This window comes from Argopecten irradians, chromosome 12 (assembly GCF_041381155.1).
Source record: "Argopecten irradians isolate NY chromosome 12, Ai_NY, whole genome shotgun sequence".
Lineage (NCBI taxonomy): Eukaryota > Metazoa > Mollusca > Bivalvia > Pectinida > Pectinidae > Argopecten > Argopecten irradians.
In genome coordinates, this window is record NC_091145.1 from 35,098,221 (window position 1) to 35,120,586 (window position 22,366).

The window sequence follows — 22,366 nt, forward strand, 5'->3', positions numbered from 1 at the left end:
TTGATTCATCTTTTTTATTTTCTCCAAATGGATGAATATCAGTTTGCTTCCAAACTCATATAACCAATGCTGATATAAACGAGTAGGTTAACATGTCACGATGTGTATAGAAGTGGGATATCAAATTACGGCCAGATTACAAAATAGTCCAGATTAAACAGATCAAAACAATGAATACATTTTCATGACTTAATTACTTGAAAGTACTGAATAGACCAGATTCCAGTTAACAAAGATAGAGTCCACCGTACATGTACATTAGACTTCATATTCCAGGGCAAAAATCAGAAAAGAAAGCACATTTCATAATTTGTTTTATATTTATTAAAAAGATTTACATTGCTGAAGTCCTAAATACACTAGGTACCATTTGCTGACCCCACAAATCTCTTGTCCTGCTTCACTACCAACAGTTAGTGCAGAATGTTTTACCCTAAAATGAATCTCAAACCATCAGTCAAATAAACATTCATTAATCAGCCGACTTTAAAACATTCAAACAGTCGACAACACATGACAAAGCTTACAGTGAAAAATAGATATCTAAATTCCACTGGTTCTGATTCTATAAGGAACATTTCCATTCTTTGTTATACTGAAGGTATGTAACCGCCCTAGAGACAATATCCTAACCTTACAGTTCTTGTATGGTAATTTTATTACAGGGTACTGAAGGTATGTAACCACCCTAGACACAATATCCTAACCTTACAGTTCTCAAATAGGTATTTTATTACAGGATACTGGCATAACAGAACTTGTCTAGTAGTAACAAATTATCATAATAAAGAGAAAATCTAAAGCAGATTTGATAATGGTGTAATAATTGATAATGGAACAAAATCCAGTTGAAAGGTTAAATTATTAGTAATAATTCTGTTTAACTAGCTTGCCAGCATGATACACTGTACCACTTAAATATGTGGTATCTCAATCAGCAGTAACCTGAACATGAAGAACAGTCCTTAAAATCAGTTAGTATAAAGTCAGGATATTCTAAGCACCCTGCGGCTATCATACACAGAAATCAATCTCTATCTGAATAGTTAACTTGAAAAAATGTTTGTCTAGTTTTTATTAAAACAGTAATCGAAGGGAGCTAACTCTTGAATATAAAGTATTCTTTAATACTCTATCTTCAGTATTAAGAGTTCAGCATCAAGTACAACAGATATGAAACTAGGTACTTTGACAAATATGTCCCTGTACAAAACAAAATACACCTTACATTAAAATTTGATACACATGTACTGTAGACAGCAATGTTTCTTACACTAGTAACAAGAAATATATCCATTGTTCTAGCGACAAAAAAAAATCCTTACGATACCTGTGTTCATTGGTCTGGAATGCTAGTTTACCATTTATTTATGATTTCCGTACAAACAGGGTAGAGAAGCTGTGACATGTCGGTACCATGCAGGTGGTACTGAAAACCAACTTTCTTTTGCATGCAAAATATTTTCGAGAATTTCTCATTCACAGTAAATTCGTGAACGTTTATCTCCGTACCCGCTTAAAGATGGTTGGTTTACAGTTAATGAATGGAATTACCTGGGACTTGTTCCTTTAAGACAATACATACAAAAATAGCGCTTTGTACAATACATCATTTTATAATTAGATTTGGATTATATACAGAATAACCTTACAGGAATTATCAATTGTGTACAAATTACTTAAGAGTTTTAATATTTTAGTTGAATCACCCTAGCACTAAAGCTGCTTATCATAGAAATAATTGGGAATATCCATCCTCATTTGATGTCATAATATACAAAATCTGAGACATAAGAATTATGACCAGGGCCATTCAAAATGCTACTGAGTTTTAATTTTAAAATCATTTGTATTATACATGATAACATATCGATTAAACTTCAAATTATTTCTAGAAGTAAGGACATATTGTTTTTAAGTAATAGAATAAGGTTTATACATTGTTTAATATAATCAGCTTGTTGTAAACTGAGTAACAGGTCTCAATACATTTGTTGATTTGTATCATAATATGTGTATTTCTAAAATTGAAAAAAAGTCTAATGGATCTTGCATGATAACAAGAGTTGCACCAAAATTAGCAATAATAATCAAGGTCATTTCTATTTGATCAAGGTCATTCATATACTGTGTAACATGAAATATTCATGGATCTCCTATTCGTGGCTTGAAACACGACATTAATTTCATGTTATAGAGTATGATCAAGGTCATGCATAAATGATTAAGGTCGTTCCTAAATGATCAAGGTTTGCCTAAATGATCAAGGTCATTCCTAAATGATCAAGGTTATTTTAAAATGATCAAGGTAATTCTAAAATGAAATGATCAAGTTCATGACAATATGATCAAGGTCATTCTAAATGATCAAGGTCATTCCTAAATGATCAAGGTTATTTCAAAATGATCAAGGTCATTCCTAAATGATCAAGGTTATTTCAAAATGATCAAGGTCATTCCTAAATGATCAAGGTTATTTCAAAATGATCAAGGTCATTCCTAAATGATCAAGGTTATTTCAAAATGATCAAGGTTATTTCAAAATGATCAAGGTCATTCCTAAATGATCATGTCATTCTAAAATGATAAAGGTCATTCCTAAATTATCAAGGTCATTCTAAAATGATAAGTTTATGCCAGTACGATAAAGTTCATTCCCATATCTTACATAATCAGTGTGGTGTTATTTATATCTAGGTGTAATCTAAAAGTCAGTAATCTCATGGATTGAGTTTTAAAAGGAAATATAAACCATTTAATAAATTAGAGCTGAAATTAAATGAATTCTCAGTGGATGATGTCAAGGTCAAATCTACTTCAACAAATCAAACATAGACTTCACCCGAGGCCTTCTACAGGACAATGACTAAACAAGTCATCGAAAGGAGGCCTCCAAATACCTGTAAAGCACCTTTAACAGTGGGCTATCTATGTAACTGATGAATGTACGTCTATAATCGCAAATCAATCTCAACGGACATTCAATTGAAATTCTCCCAAAATATAATGCTCAAAGTTACATGGATAAAGGACACAAAATCCTTAAAATTGCACTTAAATAACATCACTTATATACCATAATGTAAAATCATACTCTGTGCAAATTAGTCAGTTATTGAAAGATAAACAAATTCCCAAAAGCTAATAAATGTGAACATGATTTGGTTCCAACCACAGCTGGATAGGGTTGTTTTTGCAGGGCGACATTGTTAATGTAATACATATATAGGTAGAGAATCATTATTAATTAAATATCACAGTGGTGAACATATCTGAAGCCAGTCTTGCCAATCATCAAAACATTATGGAAAGTTTTGTGCGCCCAATTCCTGTGGCCCAAATCCTGACATACCAGTGTCACTACCATTTCCATCTGGCAAGCCTTGGTATATAGCCGATGTCGTTGCCTAGTTCAGCCATTTTCATTTCTGCTATGCACACACTCACTGCTCTCATGCTTTGTTCTTGCTGATTTGACTTCCTATTTGATATCCCACTATTTTGTTCCAGTCTATTTTGGCCCTCGTTACAGGTAGCTGTCTACGAAGAGCTTTGAATGTTGTATCCGACATGGTCTGGTAATTTTCACCTATGGCATTCTGTGGAGGAATAAAACAAATTTCAAAATAACAAAAAAAATCTAAAAAGGAACCATTTTCTACTTGACATATAATCTGTAAAAACGAACAATTTTTTTTTATTTTATTTTTTCCAATATGCTAATATACGACACTTTGTACAAGTACAAGTACAAATTGCTCATGATGACAATATTAAAGTGAACAGTCGGGCAAGGATGGCTAAAGTCGGTAAAAATGGTGTGAATGTATCCAGTATAATTTCTTATGAAATGGAAAAATAAAATCTCTCGTCAAAATCTGTCTGCGTGCGAAGAAATTGATTTAAAGTATGAAAATTCTAAAACGTCCTCCCGGCTCACTATGTCCGTGGTTACATTTCCACGCAGCCTCGCTTTCAATGCTTTCAATTTTTCTTTACTTTAATGGTCAGAACTGGGAAACTAAGCAGAACTTGGCCGTCGTATTAATATGTGAGAACTTTTGGAAGGCCAATGAACACATTTAGACTGGTTTTCTTTGCCCGACTATTCACTTTAAGTCAACAACATAATAACACAGTAATTCTACAGTGAAAAGATCATTACAATTTACAATATACTGTTGAATCTCATTAACTGACACTCAAATATCTTCATGATTAGTTTTCTATGCCACTATTGGTTCACTTAAGACTTGTTGATTTTTCTCCTGAAACTTATTGAAAAGTTCCCATTTTTGGGAAACAGTCAACAACAAATATGTGAGCTTGAGGTGTTTATAAAAAGCATTAGTAACAAAACAGACTTTGTTACATTACGAAGTACTTTGTTTGTGGTTTTTTTTATGAATGTTAAGATGAAACATTTCAAATAAATACTGTAACTTCTTAACTGTGAATATCATGATTTTCAGAAATACTGACAAAATGTTTTGAATTCGTCTTCAATTTTGTAAAATTATACAAAATGTTTTTAATTCCTCAATTTTGTAAAATTATACAAAATGTTTTTAATTTTTCAATTTTGTAAAATTATAATCTATGCATGTAAGTTTTATAACTCTCATAATGTGTGTAATTTCTGATTTATGAATAGCATAATAAAGACTCTCTTTGATTTTTCGGTATGAACATTTCAGCACATATAATTAATACCAAGTCTAAGTGTTTAATAATAGTCTTACTGAATTTGAATGAATGAAATTTCATTGTATATCATTTCAGCAAACAAACCTGATATTCCTCCTCCGCGTTTTGGACCAAATTTATAAAATCCTTGGCTGTTTGTTGCTCGCTCTAGTGAAAATATAAACAAAAATTACAACTTCATCTTTGTAGTTCATATATATGATACACATCCATCAAATTCTTATCATATTCAGCTCTCCATTAAAATCGATTAAATCAACTTTTCTTCAAAAATCTATTAAATCTTGATCATATTCAGCTCTCCATTAAAATATATTAAATTCTGGGCATATTCAACTTTCAATTAAAAATCTATTAAATTCTGATCATTTTCAACTTTCCATTAAAAATCTATTAAATTCTGATAATATTCAACTTTCCATTAAAAATCTATTAAATTCTGATCATATTCAACTTTTAATTAACACTCTATTTAATCCTGAACAGGTTCATCAACTTTCCATCACAACTGAAGGAAAACAGAACAAACTGATTTCTTGATTCTGGCTTGCTTTTCTTTTTTCCCTTTATAATCAATAAGAGCGTTTTCTTCCACAGCACAGTATAAGGTTATCTCTACATAACACAATATATGTTAATTGTATGTAAAATTAAGATATTGTGATTGGTGACTGAAATATTAGAAACAACACTTCACAAATCTGTTGGCTGTTCTCTTTCTAAATACACACTAACATTAAAAAGTTTATGAACAGATATATACGAGTATTGCTTGTCGTATTTTCGACATGTATACCTACAAAGATGGTACCCACTAGAAGCAATGCAATGTAAATAAGTGGTCACCTACCGTTACATTGAGTGTCTTCTTCACTTCCTTAGAGCTCACTAGTTGTACATTACCATCTTCATAATAATGTACCTGTTCAAAATATCAACACAAGTGTAACTATAGGACTGCTTATAATTTAGTAACTGTCAATAGGGTTTCCCTTGACCCAATATACCACTCTTTTCTTTGATTCATAATAACAGAATAAACAAATAAAACTTGAGACAAAACACATTCAGTATAACTTGTTAAACTTGATAAACATCCTTGGGAGCAGTATATTTGGCTCGTACGTATATACAAGTTATTGTTACCATAAAATTAAGAAGGAACAGTCATAAAATTAAACATTAATACAGTAGTATCCAGATTAGATAAGGTCCGGTATTGACAGGTTTTACATTATACATTCCCCAGAAGCTTCCCTCTGACCCCGAAATATCCCCAAGAAGCTTCCCTCTGATCCTGAAATATCCCCAGTAGCTTCCCTCTGACCCTGAAATATCCCCCAGTAGCTTCCCTCTGATCCTGAAATATCCCCAGTAGCTTCCCTCTGACCCCGAAATATCCCCTAGTAGCTTCCCTCTGGTCCTGAAATATCCCTAGTAGCTTCCCTCTGATCCTGAAATATTCCTCAGTAGCTTCCCTCCGACCCTGAAATATCCCCAGTAGTTTCCCTCTGATCCTGAAATATCACCCAGTAGCTTCCCTCTGATCTTGAAATATCCCCCAGTCGCTTCCTGCTGATCCTAAAATATCCCCCAGTAGCTTCCCTCTGATCCTGAAATATCACCCAGTAGCTCCCTCTGATCTTGAAATATCCCCAGTAGCTTCCCTCTGACCCTGAAATATCCACAGTAGCTTCCCTCTGATCCTAAAATATCCCCAGTAGCTTCTTCTGACCCTGAAATATCCCCAGTAGGTTCCCTCTGATCCTGAAATATCCCCCAGTAGCTTCCTTCTGATCCTGAAATATCACCCAGTAGCTCCCTCTGATCTTGAAATATCCCCAGTAGCGTCCCTCTGATCCTAAAATATCCCCATTAGGTTCCCTCTGATCCTGAAATATCCCCAGTAGCTTCTTCTGATCCTGAAATATCCCAAGTAGCTTCCCTCTGGTCATGAAATATCCCCCAGTAGTTTCCATCTGATCCTGAAATATCCCTCAGTAGCTTCCCTCTGGTCCTGAAATATCCCCCAGTAGCTTCCCTCCGACCCTGAAATATCCCCAATAGTTTCCCTCTGACCCTGAAATATCCCCCAGTAGCTGCCCTCTGATCCTGAAATATCCCCAGTAGCTTCCCTTTGATCGTGAAATATCCCCCAGTAGCTTCCCTCTGATCCTGAAATATCCCCAGTAGCTTCCCTCTGACCCCGAAATATCCCCTAGTAGTATCCCCTAGTAGCTTCCCTCTGATCCTGAAATATCCCTAGTAGCTTCCCTCTGATCCTGAAATATTCCTCAGTAGCTTCCCTCCGACCCTGAAATATCCCCAGTAGTTTCCCTCTGATCCTGAAATATCCCAAGTAGCTTCCCTCTGATCCTGAAATATCCCCAGTAGCTTCCCTCTGATCCTGAAATATCCCCCAGTAGCTTCCCTCTGACCATGAAATATCCCCCAGTTGCTTCCCTCTGACCCTGAAATATCCCCCAGTAGCTTCCCTCTGACCCTGAAATATCCCCAGTAGCTTCCCTCTGATCCTGAAATATCCCCAGTAGCTTCCCTCTGATCCTGAAATATCCCCAGTAGCTTCCCTCTGATCCTGAAATATCCCCAGTAGCTTCCCTCTGATCCTGAAATTTCCCACAGTAGCTTCCCTCTGATCCTGAAATTTCCCACAGTAGCTTCCCTCTGACCCTAAAATATCCCCAGAAGCTTCCCTCTGATCCTGAAATATCCCCCAGTAGCTTCCCTCTGACCCTGAAATATCCCCCAGTAGCTTCCCTCTGACCCTGAAATATCCCCCAGTAGCTTCCCTCGTATCCTGAAATATCCCCAGTAGCTTCCCTCTGGTCATGAAATATCCCCCAGTAGCTTCCCTCTGACCCTGAAATATCCCCAGTAGCTTCCCTCTGATCCTGAAATATTCCCCAGTAGCTTCCCTCTGACCCCGAAATATCCCCAGTAGCTTCCCTCTGATCCTGAAATATCCCCAGTAGCTTCCCTCTGATCCTGAAATATCCCCCAGTAGCTTCCCTCTCATCCTGAAATATCCCCCAGTAGCTTCCCTCTTACCCCGAAATATCCCCAGTAGCTTCCCTCTGTTCCTAAAATATCCCCAGTAGCTTCCCTCTTATCCTGAAATATCCCCCAGTAGCTTCCCTCTCATCCTGAAATATCCCCCAGTAGCGTCCCTCTGACCCACCTGAACTTTAAACACTCCTGTTAGGTCCACCTTTCCACCAGAGCTGGGAAATGTCATTGACCATTGGGATCGCCATCGTCCATTCCTATAGACAACGATAGGTCAATCATAAAAATCAAAATTGTCTTCGATTTTCTTATGCTAACATTTTAAAATGTCATCATTTTTCTAATGCATTATTAAACTTTTTACCCTTTATTCAATGTACATACCTTACAAAATGGGAATGAAGATATTTTGTTTTTCAAAGATAAGTTCTATTTCAAAATATGCTTTCTCTCCATACTGACATCATAATACATAAAGTCAAGCCTAATTAACACAAGTACAGCATGACCAAGTTAAACCTTACTTATATGAGCACCGTATTCAACCAAATAAGTACCCTCTCCCTGTTAGAGCCGCCCCCAATTTTCTGATGTCACAATTTCACTAACCTCGCTTCAAATGCAGACAGAAGCTATGAAAGCTGTGTAGGTTTCTTTGTTTGATTACTTTTGTAAATTGCTTAATGGCTAACTTTGTGCAATAACTTTGTAAAAGACTAGTCCAAATTTAGTCCTATCAAGCGCCCCTCATTTCCCCCCAATTTTTACAATGCAGTTGAGTAACCTAAATGTGTTGATTATTGCGTTATATTTACATCATTAAATTAAGATTTAAAGCTACAGCTTTATCATGTTTTCATTTAGTTTCAACAAATACAACACAGGAAATCTGATGACTGAAGAACTGACCAGAAATTTTTGGGCTGGAATTGATGGCTTTCAATACAGGCTATAATGGTTATATTGCCTCCTTGTGCACTGCCGTAAACGCTAACTACTCCGAATTTGTAGTGTTCGTCTCTATAAGTTGTTAATGCACTCTCTATCGCTGACCTCCATGGCTCCACTGTCCGGTCGCCATCTACATCCTGGTATTCAGAAGCCTCTTTCTTCAGATGGTCATACCTGTTTAGACACAATAGGAGATGTTACTGATCATGTCATACCTGTTTGGACACAATAGGAGATGTTACTGATTATGTCATACCTGTTTGGACACAATAGGAGATGTTACTGATTATGTCATACCTGTTTGGACACAATAGGAGATGCTACTGATTATATCATACCTGTTTCGACAAAATACCTGTTTGGACACAATAGGAGATGTAACTGATTATGTCATACCTGTTTGGACACAATAGGAGATGCTACTGATTATATCATACCTGTTTGGACACAATGGGAGATGTAACTGATTATGTCATACCTGTTTGGACACAATAGGAGATGCTACTGATTATGTCATACCTGTTTGGACACAATAGGAGATGTTACTGATTATGTCATACCTTTTTGGACACAATAGAAGATGCTACTGATTATATCATACCTGTTTGGACAAAATACCTGTTTGGACACAATAGGAGATGTAACTGATTATGTCATACCTGTTTGGACACAATAGGAGATGTTACTGATTATGTCATACCTTTTTGGACACAATAGAAGATGCTACTGATTATGTCATACCTGTTTGGACACAATAGGAGATGTTACTGATTATGTCATACCTGTTTGGACACAATAAGAGATGCTACTTATTATGTCATATCTGTTTGGACACAATAGAAGATGTTACTGATTATGTCATACTGATTGGACACAATAGGAGATGTTACTGATTATGTCATACCTGTTTGGACACAATACCTGTTTGGACACAATAGGAGATGTAACTGATTATATCATACCTGTTTGGACACAATAGGAGATGTTACTGATTATGTCATACCTGTTTGGACACAATAAGAGATGCTACTTATTATGTCATATCTGTTTGGACACAATAGGAGATGTTACTGATTATGTCATACTGTTTGGACACAATAGGAGATGTTACTGATTATGTCATACTGATTGGACACAATATTTCTGTTGATGTGATGCCACATTGGCTTGGTAGCCTTTATATATGAGAGGATAAATAAGAATGAAGACTGAAGGTCATCATATTCTCTCATCCCTACCAACCTTTCTTCACAACCTAGATTTATATAATTAACATTGCAGTTTTCCCCCATTCTTCATTGATATATCTCCTTCTGAATGACACAAACCTGAATGATTTCTTGGTTCTTGGGTCAAGGAATCTACCATTTCCTAGATCACCATGTTCAGATATCAAAACCTAGAAAACAATGGAAAGTATATCAAATGTCACACCATTTAGCAAAAAAAGTTTAATCAAATTACCCAGGAGATGATGAAGTGCTGGTAAATAACTAGATACACGCCATACACTCTGTTGTTTGTATGATTATCCATGCTTCTCAAGACACTAGTATATATGATCACAAAAAGTTCCTCCACACAAAATTAATAATAATAATTTCTATATTATACTTGTATGGCTTTATTAGGAGATATTACTTAATCAAAATTTTGCCTTTAAAGGTACTTGGTAATCTTTAACTCATTCAACCCTGAAATTTTATAATGGGCAGCTGGTCTAGTCTTTGATTTAGAATAGCATAAATGTGTTTTCAGATGTGAGTGATACAATGTGGTAATCATTCATGCAATACACATATTATATGCCTGCATTTTGACAATCAATCCCTAGATATGTCCACTAACAGCAAATTCACAGTTATACTGTCCTGCCTTCCATTCGTAAGTCTTGGGTCAATAGATTTATTACATCGGCAGTCAAACGCACAGGGTTCTTACTCGAGTATGCAAAAAATAGATTTTATATGGAAGGTGAAGGTTTATTCAAAACAACCGTTTGTTAAAGTTATTATTACAAGTATAAATCCTGTCTGACCTGCATTTTTTATACAAGCTTGTGAGGGTTTTGTCAGGGCTTGTTTGAAACAATATAAAATCATCATCTTAAATTCATAAAAGAACAAGAAGAGGTCCAACCTCTCTGACATTACTATAAATAACATTAACCTCACTCATACACGAGAGTCAAAGGCAGCCAAGAGTAAACCTACCTGTTCTTCTGAATCCTCTACTTTACATGGAGTGAATTGATCCTTATTGTACTGGGCAAAGGCTCTGTGGACAAGATCATTGATCATTAATTTATTGTTTTACAAAGGCTCTGTGGAAAAGATCATTGATCATTAATAAACTGTTTTACAAAGGCTCTGTGGAAAAGATCATTGATCATTAATTAAACTGTTTTACAAAGGCTCTGTGGACAAGATCATTGATCATTAATAAACTGTTTTACAAAGGCTCTGTGGACAAGATCATTGATCATTAATTAAACTGTTTTACAAAGGCTCTGTGGAAAAGATCATTGATCATTAATAAACTGTTTTACAAAGGCTCTGTGGAAAGATCATTGATCATTAATAAACTGTTTTACAAAGGCTCTGTGAACAAGATCATTGATCATTAATAAACTATTTACAAAGGCTCTGTGAAAACATTTATTTTAAATAATGTCTGTTCATTCATCATTCACTTAAAAGGACATATAACATGAGCTTGTGGTGTTTCTGTTTGATAGTTCATTAATTAAGTAATTCTTGCAAACCCTAGAGCATAATGTATTGGTACTACAAGTTATTTCCCTTACTCCTTTGAAAGGAAATGTGCTACTGTTCAGTATATCCTTTTCAAAAGATGATCAAAAGATTAAAAACATTGTAAAATCAAATTAATATGATAGTGAGGTGATGTAGCATTATAAAAACTCTTTCTAGAAATCGTTTACCAATCAGCTATATATAGCTAGCAGACTTTTAGATTCACATCTGTCATCAACTCAAAAATATTTTTTGGACATTTCTGTACGTCTGAGGTACAAAACAGTTTTTTATCATGAATACTAACATTTAGTTGTGACATAAAAAGGATATAGGGGTTTGAGAGTAATCAAATATAAAACCGTAATCCTACCCTGATCCTCCTTCCTTCAGTAAGGTATCATTGTTCAGCAGAATCCTCACATCTGAAAAAAAAATTATAAACTCATTATCGCCCTAGAATATTATAGGATTATGGCATCTCTAGGTTCTCTCAAGACTAAAGATGAAAACACTTAAACAGGTAAACAGGAATACATGTTTTTATATTACTCTAATGTATATGATTTTCTTCTCTAATCTACACTTGCATTGTTACATCAAGTTGGATATAAAAACTTTTACCAACAAAGATGGTATCATTCTCTATAAAAATGTCATGGTATATATACCAACAAAGATGGTTTGTTCTCTTTAATGATGTCATGGTATATATACCAACAAAGATGGTTTGTTCTCTTTAATGATGTTATGGTATATATACCAATAAAGATGGTGTCATTCTCTTTAATGCTGCCATGACACACCAATAAAGATGGTGTCATTCTCATTAATGCTGCCATGACACACCAATAAAGATGGTGTCATTCTCTTTAATGCTGCCATGACACACCAATAAAGATGGTGTCATTCTCTTTAATGCTGCCATGACACACCAATAAAGATGGTGTCATTCTCTTTAATGCTGCCATGGCACACCAATAAAGATGGTGTCATTCTCTTTAATGCTGCCATGGCACACCAATAAAGATGGTGTCATTCTCTTTAATGCTGCCATGGCACACCAATAAAGATGGTGTCATTCTCTTTAATGCTGCCATGGCACACCAATAAAGATGGTGTCATTCTCTTTAATGCTGCCATGGCACACCAATAAAGATGGTGTCATTCTCTTTAATGCTGCCATGGCACACCAATAAAGATGGTGTCATTCTCTTTAATGCTGCCATGGCACACCAATAAAGATGGTGTTATTCTCTTTAATGCTGCCATGGCACACCAATAAAGATGGTGTCATTCTCTTTAATGCTGCCATGACACACCAATAAAGATGGTGTCGTTCTCTTTAATGCTGCCATGGCACACCAATAAAGATGGTGTCGTTCTCTTTAATGCTGCCATGGCACACCAATAAAGATGGTGTCATTCTCTTTAATGCTGCCATGGCACACCAATAAAGATGGTGTCATTCTCTTTAATGCTGCCATGACACACCAATAAAGATGGTGTCATTCTCTTTAATGCTGCCATGGCACACCAATAAAGATGGTGTCATTCTCTTTAATGCTGCCATGGCACACCAATAAAGATGGTGTCATTCTCTTTAATGCTGCCATGGCACACCAATAAAGATGGTGTCATTCTCTTTACTGCTGCCATGGCACACCAATAAAGATGGTGTCATTCTCTTTAATGCTGCCATGGCACACCAATAAAGATGGTGTCATTCTCTTTAATGCTGCCATGACACACCAATAAAGATGGTGTCATTCTCTTTAATGCTGCCATGGCACACCAATAAAGATGGTGTCATTCTCTTTAATGCTGCCATGGCACACCAATAAAGATGGTGTCATTCTCTTTAATGCTGCCATGGCACACCAATAAAGATGGTGTCATTCTCTTTAATGCTGCCATGGCACACCAATAAAGATGGTGTCATTCTCTTTAATGCTGCCATGACACACCAATAAAGATGGTGTCATTCTCTTTAATGCTGCCATGACATACCAATAAAGATGGTGTCATTCTCTTTAATGCTGCCATGGCACACCAATAAAGATGGTGTCATTCTCTTTAATGCTGCCATGGCACACCAATAAAGATGGTGTCATTCTCTTTAATGCTGCCATGGCACACCAATAAAGATGGTGTCATTCTCTTAATGCTGCCATGGCACACCAATAAAGATGGTGTCATTCTCTTTAATGCTGCCATGACACACCAATAAAGATGGTGTCATTCTCTTTAATGCTGCCATGACATACCAATAAAGATGGTGTCATTCTCTTTAATGCTGCCATGACACACCAATAAAGATGGTGTCATTCTCTTTAATGCTGCCATGACATACCAATAAAGATGGTGTAATTCTCTTTAATGCTGCCATGACATACCAATAAAGATGGTGTCATTCTCTTTAATGCTGCCATGGCACACCAATAAAGATGGTGTCATTCTCTTTAATGCTGCCATGGCACACCAATAAAGATGGTGTCATTCTCTTTAATGCTGCCATGGCACACCAATAAAGATCGTGTCATTCTCTTTAATGCTGCCATGGCACACCAATAAAGATGGTGTCATTCTCTTTAATGCTGCCATGACACACCAATAAAGATGGTGTCATTCTCTTTAATGCTGCCATGACACACCAATAAAGATGGTGTCATTCTCTTTAATGCTGCCATGACACACCAATAAAGATGGTGTCATTCTCTTTAATGCTGCCATGGCACACCAATAAAGATGGTATCAACCACCCTTTTTTACGGCTATTAAATTTTGCGGTTTCAGTTTCAAACACGGCTATTAAATTTTGCGGTTTCAGTTTCAAAACAGGTTTGCTGAGATTAATTTTTGCAGAATGAAAATATGTTAGAATTTACATTTAATATGTAAATTATTTAATAATTATTAATTAGCAGAGATCAACTTTTGCAAAATTATTTGGATAGCGTATTTAGCGTATTTCGCGAAAGTAAATTGCACATGAAAGAAAGTTGGTTTACATGTATATGTCTTTGACTTTGAAAAAATTAATACAAACCATTAAAGACTTCATTGAATTCCCCTGGAGGTGCATGAAGAATAAAGTTTGTTGTAATGTTTATCTACAAAAGAGAGGAGGAATATCACACATGTAGAGTTATAAATTTCACAAATTTATTAAAGAAAAATACAGACATACAGCATATATACTGATTTATATACCCGGTACTGATAAAGTTGCTTAAAAAATAAACTGGAGGTTTTGTTAAGTAGATGATGAAATAACCATAAACTACTTAAATATATGGACAATAAAACTTATGGACAGATTCAGGACCCAGATAAGACCTTCATTGTGTTTTATATGAACCAATGTATATATAGAACAGGATAAATACTGAATACTACCATATAAAATTATGCATTTTGGATCCAGATTCAACTTGTAACATAATTGGAGGAACATGAATATTTGATCCACATAAAACTACTCTTATCATTTTTTTTATCATGTGATAGAAACTGTAATTTCTATCAAAATATGGTTTGCAAGAAGACTCTTCCTTATTTGACCTTTCAATAAATGTAGATGTTTTTCCTATTCATAATAAAAGAATAAAAGATATCCTACTTGGTTAATTAGTAGGAGGACAATTTAAATTACTTGTATGTGTACGTAGTTAACATTTGAATGACGCTATAGCTGCCTTGTGTGTAATGAGTCAAAGTGGGAGATGGTTGCACTTTAATATATGTCTTTGTAATGATAAAGTATTATCTCACTGAAGCAAACTACCAAAGACATCAACTAATCTGGATTTCCATTAAATCACAATACACTGACAATGCCATGCGCAAAACCATCCTCACTACTCCAGGGGTTACTTTCAATGACATTATATCCATCCTTGGACGGTAGGAGTGTCACGGTTAACCGAAAATACGGTTAACCGAAAAATTCAACCGTACGGTTCGGTTCGGTACGATAACTCTAAGTTTCGGTTCGGTTCATTAAAAAAATAACTGTCCTATAATACCTGTAATTTACGTGTATAAAGTGTATTGCAGATTATTTCATTGAAAATACGGCGAAGTTGTTTGTCAGAATCCCGAGAAATACACCTGTTGACCGACATATATGTGTAACACGTGTGCAAGTTCAGTCATTCAGACGATCGTTTTTTGCTGTCTTCGGACATGATTTTTCACATACATAATATCTAAATGATATATTTCACTAAATGTTTGATATTTTATAATTGATAATTTTTTATTATGTATTTTTCCGATAACATTAATCCCGCAGAATATCGGCAGCTAAATCAAGCCGCCATTGTGTTGCCGATTGTAAACAATCGCGTTTCCGTCGGCCAATATTCCGTGAATTAAACCATTTTACGATTGAACATGCACCTGGTACGTAATAATGTTTATCTCTATTATGATTCCAATGCATAATACTTTTTAAAAACACTTTTTTCTGGGATAATACCGATGTATTGATTTGCGGTAAAACTTACGATTTTCACATGTCAATCATCACATAATAATGCGTCATGAAGGATACGAGAAAAGTTTTAGTGACGAAATAATGTATCATAAAGGATACGAGGACATATATCTCTCTGTGACTGATTAATGTGTCAATAGTACTGAAAGAGTTAAAAAGATAAGAAAATGTTCAATTATGTTTTTTAAAGATGTTCCACTGCTGAGAGATCATAAATGATACTCAATATTTGAACAAAAATTGGTATTTAATCGTGTTATATGTCTAATTAAGACACAAAATGATATAGAATAATTAATGAATTTCTTTGCTGCATGCACTTTTAGAACTTCAATGTATATAGGATATAGTGCTGTGGATTATTTTTCAGGGCGCAATAAATTATATGTTTTTAATTAGAAGTGAAATCTTGATAAAAAAAAAAAAAAACATTTGTTTAAGTGATATACCATCTTTAAATCTAAAGCAGAACTTGCTTTTGATAGAAAATAGACTTAAAAAGTGTAATTGAGATTTGCCTGAACCGAACCGAAAAAACCGAAAACCGATCAAAAAAAGTTGAAACCGAACCGAGCTGAAAAAACATGAACCGTGACATCCCTATTGGACGGTAAAATTGAAGGCACCAGAATACAGGTAATTTGATCTTTTAAATGATGTACAAAACATCAAATAAACAAGGAATTGTATAATCGTACACTGTGCACACAGTTGACTGTGTTGCTTTGAAGTTGACTGTCATTCTCTCTGTAATCTCCAAAGGACGTTTCTGTAGGGTTGTGATTGGTCAGTTATTTTCTCCTAATTAACTGCCTCCAGTTAAACTATGAGTGATAATAACCCCTGGAGTACCGAGGGTGTGGCAAAACAGTCACCCCACTGACTTCCTTTAGGATGAACATAAACAGGAGCAGAAACTTTTATCTTTCCTCAAAATTATTTCATTAGATAATCACACAATAAAGCAAAATAGCAAGTTAGATTCACATATATAATATATATTATTTCACTTAGTTTCTTTTGTTTCAACATTACTTAGTCTGCAAGGTGAAAATCGTTTTGTGTGCTCTATTTTATGTAATGTATTTGTCGTTTTTAAAATTAAATTCAAGCTGATCTATTTGTGATGATGACATTGACATAGAGATCAATGGCATTGGTCATTAGTTCGTTTACTTCCTGTCCTCGGCTTCAATGGTAATATGTATATTAATGGCAGTAACGTCAAATAATCCGAGACCTAACAGAAGATCATAATGCCATATAAGGCTCGTGTCCGAGTTGTAATTTAATGATGACTCACTGTCTAGAGTTACATGGCGATTGACCCCTCACAAAATGTAGTGATTACACCAGTATTGAAAGCGGAAGTGATCAAGAAAATTATCATCACAAACCGCTATGGACGTTTAGCATCAATTACAACTCAGATATATCAAACATACTTCTTCATCAAATGAAAATAGTCATATTTACAAAATGACTGAACAAATTTGAGAATTGCATCCTTAGATATAACAAAATTACAAGAAATTACCTTCTCTTGGTCGGAGATGGGTTCACCGAAATCGGCCATTTTGCTCGACTGTCAGTCACGCCTTCTAGCGGATCATGGGAATCTCATTTTCTGTCAGATTGCTCGCTCGTTCAATTATTTTCAAACATATATTATTTCTAATAAAATACAAAATTAGAACTACACGAATACGTTATTTTGAATTTTGACTTAATTTTATAAAAGAAAATTTTATTATCCTTTTCACATCTTGATCACTGGTGTGCTTTATAGAATGTGGGATATTAAGCATTCGCACAACGCGGATGGCTTCTCTAGTTACTCTGTGAGTGAAAGGACATTTTTTCAGAGAACGGCTACGTATGCCTTCAAACTTTTATATATGGCGGCGGATAGACCAATCCACTGTACCATAAAGAATCCTGTACCCATTAATATCGCAGACGCTAAAAATGAATTTCATTCTGGCTGCAAAATTATCGACATTACATTTCCAAATGTCACCAATCCAGAGGTAAAATGAACATTTTAGTTTTTGCTGTTAAAAATCTAATGACATTTCTCAATACCATAGTTGTACAACACACTGTCCAGTTTTATAAATATATCGCAAGTGGTCACCACATTGACGGTCTGGCTTCAACCTGAAGAAGATTTTAACCAGTGGTATACAATAATCAGAAATCTTTACCTTCACTTTTTTACATTATGATCTAGCCTACAGTACAGTATAGTAGTGTCTTTGACATTGCATTTTATTGTAACCATGTTACATGTAACATATACTCGTGTAAATACACATAGTATTAACTATTTCACTTAGATTTTAAACTGTAACCAGTCAAACGTGACGGCTAAAACCCCTTTACAGGTAAATGGACAGTGCCATGGACACTCACAATCATCTTATATGTGTACTGTAAATCATTATGATCAGTCAGGTGTGTCCTCATTCATGGTGTGTCAAAGCAGGCTACTCACAGCAGGGATGCATACCCGGTATGCCACATAGCTCCTTGCTCACATTACATTGCCATTTTATTGCTGGTTCAAATCACCAGACTACATACAACTCACAGAGTCCAATTTAAGCATAGGAAGTGACAACCAAAGAATTTTTAACCTAGTATACTACTAGTACAGTAACTATCGTCGTGATTGTAGACGGCGTGTTTGTAGTGGCCATTGGAGTGTGTATAACATATACTGATTTTATGATATCAGTTTTGTACATATCTTGCATTTCTATTTGTTGTATTTGGCCAGTATTGTGTGGGTCCCAGATAGAGGAGCAGTACTCAAGTATCTAACAAGTGCTTTATATATGCGTGTTCTTTAATGTGTGGTGAATTGATTGTGAGGTTTCGTTTTAGGAAACCTAGTGTTCTGTTTGCATTTGATGTTGTTTATGTGTTTGGAGGTTGTTTTGCATTGAGGCCTAAGTATTTACTGTGCTCAAGTGTGTCAAATGGAGAGTGTAGTTGTGGTGGATTTTGTTGCGTTTGCCAGTGGAGATGACGTTGCACTACATAGCCAGTCGTGTTCCCATTGTCCTGCAAAGGTCATAGTTTCTGTGTGTCTTCTTCCAATGGTCTTTAAATGATACATAGTAAGTATGTATTCAAGGTCGTTGATTTTTAGTATTACTACTAGTACAGTAACTTAATGAAATCTATCTGTAGTTGTTTCAAATACTTTAATGTATGTTTTTAAATTTAAATGATCAAAGTATCATATACAAAATATATTTATATTTGATAATAATACATAGATGAATTGTGTATGTATGTTTTCAATGCTCATGTTCTAAATGAGATACCATATTTTGCCTGTTATAGTTTGTAAGGTGAAACAGGGAAAGCTGAGTATCTATATTAATGTATATATTATAATCCATGATCTACCTTACAATTAAAGTGAACAGTCGGGCAAGGATGGCTAAAGTCGGTAAAAATGGTGTGAATGTATCCAGTATAATTTCTTATGAAATAGAAAAATAAAATCTCTCGCCAAAATCTGTCTGCGTACGAAGAAATTAATCTAAATTATAGGAATCCTAAAATGTCCTCCCGGCTGACTATGTCCGTGGTTACATTTACACGCAGCCTCGCTTTCAATGCTTTCAACTTTCCTTTACTTTAATGGTCAGAACTGGGAAATGTAAGCAGAACTTGGCCGTCATATTAATATGTGAGAACTTTTGGAAGGCCAATGAACGCATTTAGACTGGTTTTCTTTGCCCAGCTATTCACTTTAAGAAAATACAATACACATGGACCTGTAGCAACATATCACTAATTATATATGATTTATGCCTTTCTAAGTATCACCTGGAAATGCAAACAATTTTATCTGCTGCAAAAGATGATATCATATTTATATAATATATATATATAATTAGTATCTTACTATTCTTTTTTCAGAATACAACCATTAATCTGTCTATGTGTGACAGGGTAATTTTTGACTTTCCTACCTTGGTGTTTCAGCCTTATGTGTGGTGGTCATTATATGTATACTGATAACTATATATTTTATTGTATAATTAATAGTTCCATAATTAATTTTGCAATGACATGGGTTATATAAATTATAATGGTAAAAAATAAATATTTATTTATACAGGTAATTAACAGTTTTTATGATGTTTCGTTATTTGTTAAGTATTATATGGTATTAGGTTTTTTGTGTATTTATCATTATATAATTTATGTTTCTAATTATAGAAATAGTAGAAATAATTGATCTGTTGTACAGTTTCTGTCAGTCAGTGAGTCTGGGTGTTTAAAGGTTTAGTAGATAAATGTTTGCTTACATACATGTACCAATGTGCAATATGTAAAGTCATTGTGAATGCTTAAGTATAATTTTACGTACCATATAATATTTGATCCAATAAGCATCCCTGATGTCCTTAAAGTATCAACTCCCCCCTTTTGGGGCCTCAAGTTTTATATTCAAATCATATTAAATGCAGACTGAAAATACCATAATATTTCTTAATTATATTTGTATCTGAAATTGATTTAATATGGCTTACTATTTTGCAAAGAATTTGTAAAAGGTCTAAATTTGGTTCCACTAAACGTCCTGTCTTTTTAAGGGCCCTGTACTCTTATTGGGTCAAATACAGTACATGCTTTACTCTATTGTATACTAGTTTGAATTCATTTAAAAACTATGAAAGGAAAATAATATATTATTTTAAGTATAATACCAAGTATTTAGTGTATCATGTGATTTTATCCAGCCAATATGAAGCATCCCCTTGCATAATTATCTGCCCTTACCTTGAGTTGGTGTGAATGACATTATAGTAACCAGCATAGATCCTTGTACAGCAGTTATACTGTATCATATTGTATCATTATAATTCTGTGGGATTTGATTTTAATAGCTATCAGACCAGATTTACTGAATTTGAATTCCTTTTGAATCAGGTAGGAGAAATCCACTTTAAGAACAGTTATGTAGCTTACCTGTCTGTGCGTGTCAAACAGAAGCCTGTACCACAGGAGCCAGGGAGTGACGCTGGTACTCGTGAGTAACAATGATAATCTATCATACCCAGACCTTAAACCTAACAACCTAACATAATCATTATCTGGACTCTTTGTATAAAGTAACTATACCCAGAGCAAATTCTAAACAAGTTATTGGTTTTGGGAATCCAGAAGTGTCTAAGATATTTATTAGTTTTCTATTGATTAATATTAAACACTATTCTTATCTTAATAAATAGCAGGACTTCTGTTTGGGAATCATGTAGTATCTTAGGTTAAATAGCTGGACTTCTGTTTGGGAATCATGTAGTATCTTAGGTTAAATTGCTGGACTTCTGTTTGGGAATCATGTAGTATCTTAGGTTAAATTGCTGGACTTCTGTTTGGGAATCATGTAGTATCTTAGGTTAAATAGCTGGACTTCTGTTTGGGAATTATGTAGTAAATCTGTGGTATCATGGCAAACACTAGGTAGTCTTTATATAAGGTAATTTTATAATTTGTATAAGTGTAAAATGCTTTTGTGGCTATGTGGATGAGTGTCAGCATCTATGTTTCATAGTTAAGCAACATTGAGGGCGACCTGCTCTTGGATGGGTGACCATTCTGTTGGTTCAGGCCTCGGCCTTGGGACATTACAACATTGAGGGCGACCTGCTCTTGGATGGGTGACCATTCTGTTGGTTCAGGCCTCGGCCTCGGGACATTACAACATTGAGGGCGACCTGCTCTTGGATGGGTGACCATTCTGTTGGTTCATGCCTCGGCCTCGGGACATGACAACATTGAGGGCGACCTGCTCTTGGATGGGTGACCATTCTGTTGGTTCAGGCCTCGGGACATTACAACATTGAGGGCGACCTGCTCTTGGATGGGTGACCATTCTGTTGGTTCAGGCCTCAGCCTCGGGACATTACAACATTGAGGGCGACCTGCTCTTGGATGGGTGACCATTCTGTTGGTTCAGGCCTTGGCCTCGGCACATTACAACATTGAGGGCGACCTGCTCTTGGATGGGTGACCATTCTGTTGGTTCAGGCCTCGGCCTTGGGACATTACAACATTGAGGGCGACCTGCTCTTGCATGGGTGACCATTCTGTTGGTTCAGGCCTTGGCCTCGGCACATTACAACATTGAGGGCGACCTGCTCTTGGATGGGTGACCATTCTGTTGGTTCAGGCCTCGGCCTCAGCACATTACAACATTGAGGGCGACCTGCTTTTGGATGGGTGACCATTCTGTTGGTTCAGGCCTCGGGACATTACAACATTGAGGGCGACCTGCTCTTGGATGGGTGACCATTCTGTTGGTTCAGGCCTCGGGACATTACAACATTGAGGGCGACCTGCTCTTGGATGGGTGACCATTCTGTTGGTTCAGGTCTCGGCCTCGGCACATTACAAC

At 35.5% G+C, this 22,366-nt stretch overlaps 2 protein-coding genes across 6 annotated transcripts in view; one reads left to right on the forward strand and one right to left on the reverse strand.

The window, feature by feature from the left end:
* Positions 1-301: 301 nt before the first annotated feature.
* Positions 302-17,610, reverse strand: LOC138304751 (F-actin-capping protein subunit alpha-like). Its single transcript, XM_069245005.1, has 10 exons — positions 17,480-17,610; positions 14,491-14,554; positions 11,815-11,866; positions 10,899-10,962; positions 10,014-10,084; positions 8,644-8,859; positions 7,907-7,991; positions 5,558-5,629; positions 4,792-4,854; positions 302-3,599 (listed from the first exon to the last, which is right to left on the reverse strand). Exons 1-10 carry the CDS (start codon positions 17,516-17,518, stop codon positions 3,453-3,455), a joined length of 873 nt encoding a protein of 290 aa, XP_069101106.1. The 5' UTR covers positions 17,519-17,610; the 3' UTR covers positions 302-3,452.
* A 132-nt stretch (positions 17,611-17,742) lies between these two features.
* The window catches only part of LOC138304753 (nicolin-1-like), a 28,591-nt gene continuing 23,967 nt past the window's right edge, over positions 17,743-22,366 (forward strand). For 2 of the 5 annotated variants that reach the window (XM_069245006.1, XM_069245007.1), the window contains exons 1-3: positions 17,743-17,972; positions 19,882-19,914; positions 20,899-20,998. In XM_069245006.1, coding sequence (XP_069101107.1) covers positions 17,841-17,972; positions 19,882-19,914; positions 20,899-20,998 — 265 coding nt within the window. In that variant the 5' untranslated portion in view covers positions 17,743-17,840. The remainder of the gene's footprint in view (positions 17,973-19,881; positions 19,915-20,898; positions 20,999-22,366) is intronic. The other 3 variants (XM_069245010.1, XM_069245009.1, XM_069245008.1) reach the window with 3 other exon arrangements.